At 32.5% G+C, this 8045-nt stretch overlaps 1 protein-coding gene across 1 annotated transcript in view; it reads left to right on the forward strand.

Annotated features, from left to right (window-relative positions):
* The window catches only part of LOC129975401 (QRFP-like peptide receptor), a 133510-nt gene extending 127655 nt beyond the window's left edge, over window positions 1-5855 (forward strand). Inside the window, exon 4 of the mRNA XM_056088464.1 lies at window positions 5427-5855. Coding sequence (XP_055944439.1) covers window positions 5427-5855 — 429 coding nt within the window. The remainder of the gene's footprint in view (window positions 1-5426) is intronic.
* Window positions 5856-8045: the final 2190 nt, after the last annotated feature.

The raw sequence follows: 8045 nt of genomic DNA on the forward strand, positions 1-8045 counted from the left end.
GTTGGATTTATCTCAAAATTTAATAGGTGTCTACGTTATACACGTTAAATCTGTGTACTAAATTTTAGCAATCTGGCTCTCTTCGTTTTGTTATTATTGTGTTAACCCTTTAAAGGGCCCTTTTTTTCTAGTCATATTATGTTAAAATATTTTTAGGCTTGAAATTGGAATAAGAAAAGGGATTCATTTAGCTTATTAGATAAATTTAATTTAATTAATTAATTTGGTTCATTAATAATTAAGTAACAAATCAAGACACATCATTTTGTCTGAGATAAAGAACTGAAGCATCTAAGTTTCTGACTTACTAAAAAAATTTGTCAGAACTTATGCCAACCTACATAATTCCATACAAAGATTGATAAATTTGGTGGGAAGCAAACTTCCCACGGCCAAAGAAAGGGTTAACTTATATTCGAACAGCCGGACAGATAGACTTTCTCTGAATAGGTTTTACTCAAAATTAGATGAAAATCTTCAAAGCATTTTTGAGTTATCTTTGAGATAGACAGAAATTTTCCAACAATACGTTTTTTATACTCAGAGAAGTCCAAAACGTAGAGATTTGTCAAAGTTTCGAATTCAAATTTTTTGACGATTACTATATTTTCTCTGTACTTCGCATACGAGGATGTAAAAATTAGACCTCCAGATATTGACAAATCGGCAAATTTCAAAATTTCAGATTTCCCTAAGGCAGAAAATCTTATTTTTGGAATTTTCTGTCTATCTCTTTGTCACTCTGTGTACACAATAACTCGGATACGTTTTTATTTAGATATAAGAAATTTTATCTGTGGTCATTGTACCATATTTATAGATTTCTACCAAGTGTTGAACGAAATTCATATGTTATAATCCTCGTCCGACTGGTTATTCGGGTACACATAAAGAGAAATATGCATAACTACAATTTCGTACACATATTTAACTTCTAAAGTGTTAATATTGATGATGATGTCGTGTCATAATTACTACGAAAAGGAGGTGCAGTAGCTTCTGAGGGTAAAACCCGTGAGCATCCGAGGGCAGAAGTCTGACTTCTAGCTCATATGAAGATAACACTCACGCACTCGCTTGCAACAACCCCTTTTTACATGGGGGGGGGGGCTCTTTAAGACAAATCACAGATGGAATACAGAGCGAAGAACAACTATGCCCGAATCAGGACTCGAACCCGGGACGTCCAGATCATGGGGAAGATGCGCTATTTTTAGGACAGGACGGTGTTAATATGTATCTAAACTAAATTATTCTAGGGATCTATCGACTGTCTGTCTGTATTTCTTCGTGCATATAAAAGAGAAGACTTAAAAAAAAGAATGACTTCAACAAATGAAATATGATATACAGTTTTAGAATATAATAAGTAATTCTTATTAAATTTTGAATCATATTCATCGAAAATTTAGTTGTCTTGCGGTTTCTACATTAAAAAATGCAAAAATTCAAATAAATTTGATATATGATTTTGCTATTACGCTTATAATTTTGTATCGAATTTTTACTCCAATCGATCGACAAAGTGGTGTTCAAAATGCACACTCTGTTTTCTTCACTATATTTACAAGTCCAAAGTACTAAGATGCGGGACTCTTAAAATAAAAATATTCCCCTAGTGGTATTCGCTGCCCTATAAAATATTCACAATTCTGAGATGGTCGGGGATAACATTTTTTTTTTTTTTTTTTTTTTTTTTGCTTGGATAGCATATGAAAAAGCTTCGTAGACACTACTGCTTCTACATAAGCCTGTGTCAATATTATCTTTTTTCAAATATTTTTCTCCTTTCTTTTCTTCTTTATGTTTTTAGATATCTATCGACATCCCCATCGTATTTCTAAAATTTAACTTCACTTTGAATGCTTATTTCTCTGAACACACTGACTACAGAGAAGAGTAAAATTAGTCATCTACTACAGTTCTGCGATTTAAGAGAAAATGACCTTCTTTTGCTGCATAAAAAAACCAACGCACAAGTTACTATAGCAGCGTGATGATAAAAAAAAGGAAAGAAATTTGAGTCTTTGGATATATCATTCAGTACATACTCTTGGACCTCACTGAGAAGCACTCATCGTTGTTTTCATGATATAAATGTTTTGTAAGATTGGACAACAGATTACTTTTTGAAGCATGTGATAAACTCGTCTATGTTTAGGAACTGTTTCGAACATATAAGATTTCAGTTACCCAAACAGACGGAAATTTGGTGATCTTATCGCTAGATATTATATTATGGAAGTATTGGACCAGCATTTTATGGAAGTATTGGACCAGCATTCCGTCTATTTGAACAATCTTGTGAACTGTCATGTTTGCAGCATGTGGTCTTCTGTAATGCTGAGGCAACTTGATGTCAGTTGTTGTAACTCTGGCCTAATTGTTCATAATTTGCATCTCGTCCGTGGACGAAGATTGTCCTGTAATAACCGATTCGGTGCAGAAAGTCTCTGACCCCCATTATCTGTTGGTTGAGTAAACTGACAAATCGTTTCTTTCGTCACATCCTGAATTTATATAGCCAGAATCTTAGAATCGAAGGAAGTTACGATCCTGAATGTGCACATCCAGGATCTAAGTCGAGTAATTCGATCCTCATCTTTTGAATAGAACAGAGTTATGATAATCATCGCTGAGATGCTATCGCAACAGCAACAATTCAAAAGCTTAACAACAGTGTGGTGATAAAAAACTAATACTCTTGGGGGGCATATGCTGTCCCCTCATTTCTGTGATTTTAAAAGAAAGGGATCATCAGTTCTTTAAATAACCTGGCAAATCGTAATTTCTTTTGACACTTCGATCCTGAATTTTTATAGGCAGGATCTTAGAATCGAATGAAGTTATGATCTTGAATGTGCTCATTCAGGATCTACGTCGAGGAATTCGATCACCATACTTTTGAATAGAACAGAGTTATGATAATCACCCCTGAGATGCTATCGCAACACCTGAGATGCTATTACCATAATTCAACGGGAATTATTTGTTTGCTGCTCTTATACCTCATTCCAAATCTATGACCTTGATAATGACAAATATATGACCTACATAGATTTAAATGATAAGAGCATTGAATTCAGTTTTACTAAGAGATATCAAATGGATTATAAGAAAAAAAATAAACCGACTTTTTATAGCAATAGCAAAAATTAAAATTTAAACAAAAGTGTGGTGATTCAGGACTAATAATTTTGTTCCTTCTTAAATTTCTCTATTCTAATGATTACCATAATTCAGCGGAAATTATTTGTTTAATGCTCGTATAGCTCTTTCCAAATCTATGACCTTGATAATGACAAATATATGACCTTAGCAGATTCAAGTGAACAGAACTTTCAGAACACTGAATTCAGGCTTATCAAGAACGATCAAATGGATTATTAAAAAATATACCTATATTTTCATTGAATAAATGATTATATCACTTTTAGATCTTTATAAATACTGATTAGGGATGGAATGATTTCAATTTATCCAAAACATTTAAATACTCGAAGAAAATGATTTTCACTGTCGATTGTTTTAATTCATGTTCAACGTCGATTCATCTGCGTTGTGAAGACATTTCGTTTCAACTAAAATTTCGTGATCTACGGTTATACGTGACGTAAGATATTTATAGCAGATGATTCCAAAAGCAGTCGTTCGTGATTTTCGACGATTAACTGAAAAGTTCACTTTTTAATCTTTAACTACCTGTTTACTCTTCCTTTTTTTTTTTGCCTTCTCTTTTATTGGTTTTAGCGCGCATTTTTTTTCTCTTTCATTTTGATTACTAGTAGAATATTTTTTATTTTATTTTCTAAGGTAATTCGAGTTTTTTCGTTTCTAAATATAATCTTCTGAGCTACACGAGCCGTGGTAGCCTGGTGTTAAGGTCTTGGCTTCCGAATCGAAGGGTTTCAGGTTCATGACCCGATTCCACCGAAGAACCGATGTGTAAGCAGCTCTGGGGGTCGTTAAACCATCCGGGCCTAATGCCTTCCCACTGGTGTGGTGTGGAGAGGGGGGTGCAAGCGCAGGCATCGCCCTCGTCATCTGACCACCGTTCAAAATCACGTGCGTGAGTGGCAAAGTCGTACTCTTGGCCCTAGTTGGCGCTGCTATAAAAAATAAGAGACGTTCCCCCTCAGGCTTAAATCGCTGTCTTCGTAACAGCGGGCTTGTCAGTGGCAAGTGCCATAAGAAACAAACAAACAAACAAACAGAAATTAATATTTCTCTCAAAGAAAATATTATTCTTTAGGTAGATTTTCTTATGCTTATCCCTATTATTAAACCATTGGGAGTTGTCTTTTCAAAATTTTCTTGTACACTTTCTAATAAAATATCCATGCCAGAGAACGGCTTACAGGGAATTGGCGTACAAAAGTTATGAAATATTAACTTTTGGCGTAATTAGCATTTATCTTGGCATCTTTGGCAATTAATCCCTGGCGTGCCGTTAATAGTATCTGAAAATCGAATTTTTGCTTCAAACACAATTTTATTTGCTGATTTCAGAAATAAGTAAACGCGATGGTTGAAAAACGCAGATATAAATATATCAAATTTGGTATGACAATATGCGACTAGAAATATTGTTTTGGGTCAAATTTTTGTTTCAATTTGTTCATAAAAATATGTCTTAAACAGAAATTCGGTTTTTTCATATTATTAACCGCATGTCAGGAATTAACTCGCCAAGGTAGCACACGATAGATTCAGTGAAAATGCTAAATTCAGGCCAAAAGTTAATATTGCCGCATTGAAAAGAGGCAATCGACTCTCCATGGCCGAGTGGTCATAGCACTGGTCTCTTAATCAAGAGATCGTGAGTTCGAATCCCTCTAGAAACAATGCGACTCACAGTCTGTGTAAATATTTAATTCCTTGATTTTATGTTTTCCTTTATTTCATGTTCCAGAAGATTCTGAACATTTCTTTAGTTTACCAGACAAGTATTCTGGACTTTTCTTACTGTCTTTAGAAAAATATTCTGGAACTTTCCCTGCTAGTATAAAAGCAGAAGATCTGTCAGTCACTGTGTTCTCAGTTCAGAGTTGAGTGAATAAATTGGTTTAGCTCTACTTCTTGTGTGTGTCATTGAGTTCCACACTAAAGAACCTACGTGACAATATTTCGTACCTATTGTACGCCAGTGCCATGTAAGACGTATACTGGCAAGACAAATTTATTAGAGAGTATGTCAGAAAGTTTTGAGACCAATAGGGTTGGATTTTTTTTTTTTTTTTTTTTTTTGATCCAGACTATTTCAAATTCATCTTTTGCACTATTGATAACAAATTGCCAATGCGAATGTTCTGTATGTGCTTTATAAATATTAATATAAATCAGCAATTCTTTTTTTTCAAAGTCGTTGCAAGTAAATATCTTCCATTAACTAATTAATATATACTATTTGATTTGTTTCCATCCAGGCTCATATGTCCTGCCTACTGACCCAGAGCTCTTCTGACGGAGGTAGCAACGCCAACAGTGAAGCCAGCATGCGCACAGCATGCACTGTGGATGCCAATGGTCGCCCAATCAGTTCAATTATGAGAGCCTTCACTAAAAAGCGGTCCAGCCAGAAGATAATCGCTCAGTACATAAAAAAAACCGGTGCCATCAGCTTGGCCAATGCCAACAACTTGCAGGTCAGCATCCAGAATAATAAATATGACCCTCTTTACCCCAGGAACAGCAGCCTGTTGAGTCAACTCTCTCCAGCCAAGCCTAAGCTAGACAGAAAGCATAGCTCTAGCTTGGGAGATGTTTCTAAGTTAAATCAATCTACTTCGGAGATTTCTTCAATTCAGCCGAAAAGATGTTTCTCTTGTCTGACAATCTCTAGTGACGGAAGATGAAGAGTTGATAAAATGATATCTGGAGTGGATTCTGTGTTGTTGAAACATATTTGTATGCTTTTTAAAAAGTGATGAACTGTTTGACTTATAAATATATGTCATGCAGATTTCATTGGACACGTTCTTCGCAGGAGAAATAATGGTAAAAAACCATGTTATAACCATCGCTAAATTCCTGAAAATTGAGTTAACTTTTATATTGCTTGTTGTAATATTTAATCGGCTTTATATAAAATGATATATTATGAACTGTTTGGCTTTAAAACGATTAGAAATTAAATTAATATGATTTTTGGAAGTAAAAATTATATAACATGGGTGTATTATAGAAAATAGCTTAAAGGCATGCATCTACAAACGTCATATTTCTGTCCCGTTGTTCTAAATTTTTTTTATCTGACTGCTGTCACATCACGAGCTTCATAGTTTGTGAATATGCGCACTTTTGTAGTAAAAAAATAATATTTATTTATTTAATGATGTAAATATAAATAAACCATGGAGAAGTATTACATTTAGTTTATAAAGCCATGATAATACATTCTTCTATTTATCTGAACTAATAATAAAAAAGAATGTATGTATTCATTGGCAACTTTACATAAATAACATTTTTCAACAAATTTAGCAAGTTTATGAATATTAATGCCGAAGGACATGGCATTAATTTTTGTCACAATTTATCCTTAAAATATTTTGTTCGAATAATTATGGACATGAACTTATGCGTAAGAGATTTCAGCGATATTTAGCAATGCCAATAATTCCAAAGAACTAATATTTAAATATGTGCTATGAAATTTTTTTCTCCAACGTAGAACTAACTCTTCCCTTGAAGAATATACATTTCTAAAGCAAAAAAACATATCTCTTAAAATCTTTTCGAAGTTCTGATGATACTTAGAAGTTTCCTCAACAAAGTATTAAACCTACTAAGAAAATAGCAGTTACAAATATTCGATCTCAATATATTTATGAAAAGCAATTTCATTGCAGCTGTGGAGTTGCAGTTGTCCTCTATCGAATTTTTTAAGAGTCAAATATTAGAAGAAGTTCAGAAAAAGAGACCCAATGGAAACAATATTTCTTAGATCAGAATCAATGAAGTGGACTGCGTATATGTTTGATTTTATTTTCCAGAATAAACCCACTGCATTCCATTGCATAACATGTGACATATATTTCGCAGCTGTAAATTTAGGAGAGATTTGATATCTTAAGGCATTGCAAAATATATGTACAACAGATGATGACATATATTTTGCAGCTGTAAATTTAAGAGAAATGTGGCACCTCAAGGTATTCAATTATATTTGTATTACAAAATATATTGTAGCTGCTAAAAATATGTACAATATATGGCATATATTATACAGCTGTAAATCTAAGAGAAATGTGAAATCTCAAGGTATTCAATTATGTTTGTATTGCAAAATATATTTACAACAAATGACATATATTCTGCAGCTGTAAATTTAGGAGAAATGCAGTATCTCAAATTATTCGATTACGTTTGTATTGCCCACAGAACATCAATAATAGAGAATGTGTACTCTGAAGATGGTTTCATAATCGTTCATCTATGTCTGTTTCATATTTATGTTTTTATAGATTTTTTTGAACAAATGAGCAAATTTTTACTTATTTTAAACTATCAAAATTTTGAGAATTTTTACTGAATATTTATTTGTATAATCTTAAAATATGTTTTAAATGTACTTCTCATTGTAATATATCCTAAAATATCTTACTTTTAACATATTATATCTCTGTTTGATTTATTCATTTATATTTTAATGATTTTTTATATATCTTTTACCCTTTTTTATAATCATTGATAATAATCACTGATGTTCAACCAAAAAACTGTAATTGAAGTTTGATTTTGTTCAGATATTTGCATTTGAAGTATGAACTAATTTTAAAATAAATTATAAAATACATTTATAGATTCCCTTTTTTCAAACCCGCTGTTCATTGAAATGATTGTTTTGTTTCAAAACATATGCAGTTTTAAATAAACCCAATTTGTAGTTTATTTCTAATTTTCCAAATTAATTTTGTTTAATTTTCAGTGAATTGATTTTGCATAATTTTGCATCATACTAATCGATAAAATGATTTTTTTTATAAAAAATATATTTACTTACATATAATTGCAATTTCCATAGCTTTATAAAAATTGATGCA

This window comes from Argiope bruennichi, chromosome 7, assembly GCF_947563725.1.
Source record: "Argiope bruennichi chromosome 7, qqArgBrue1.1, whole genome shotgun sequence".
Classification (NCBI taxonomy): domain Eukaryota; kingdom Metazoa; phylum Arthropoda; class Arachnida; order Araneae; family Araneidae; genus Argiope; species Argiope bruennichi.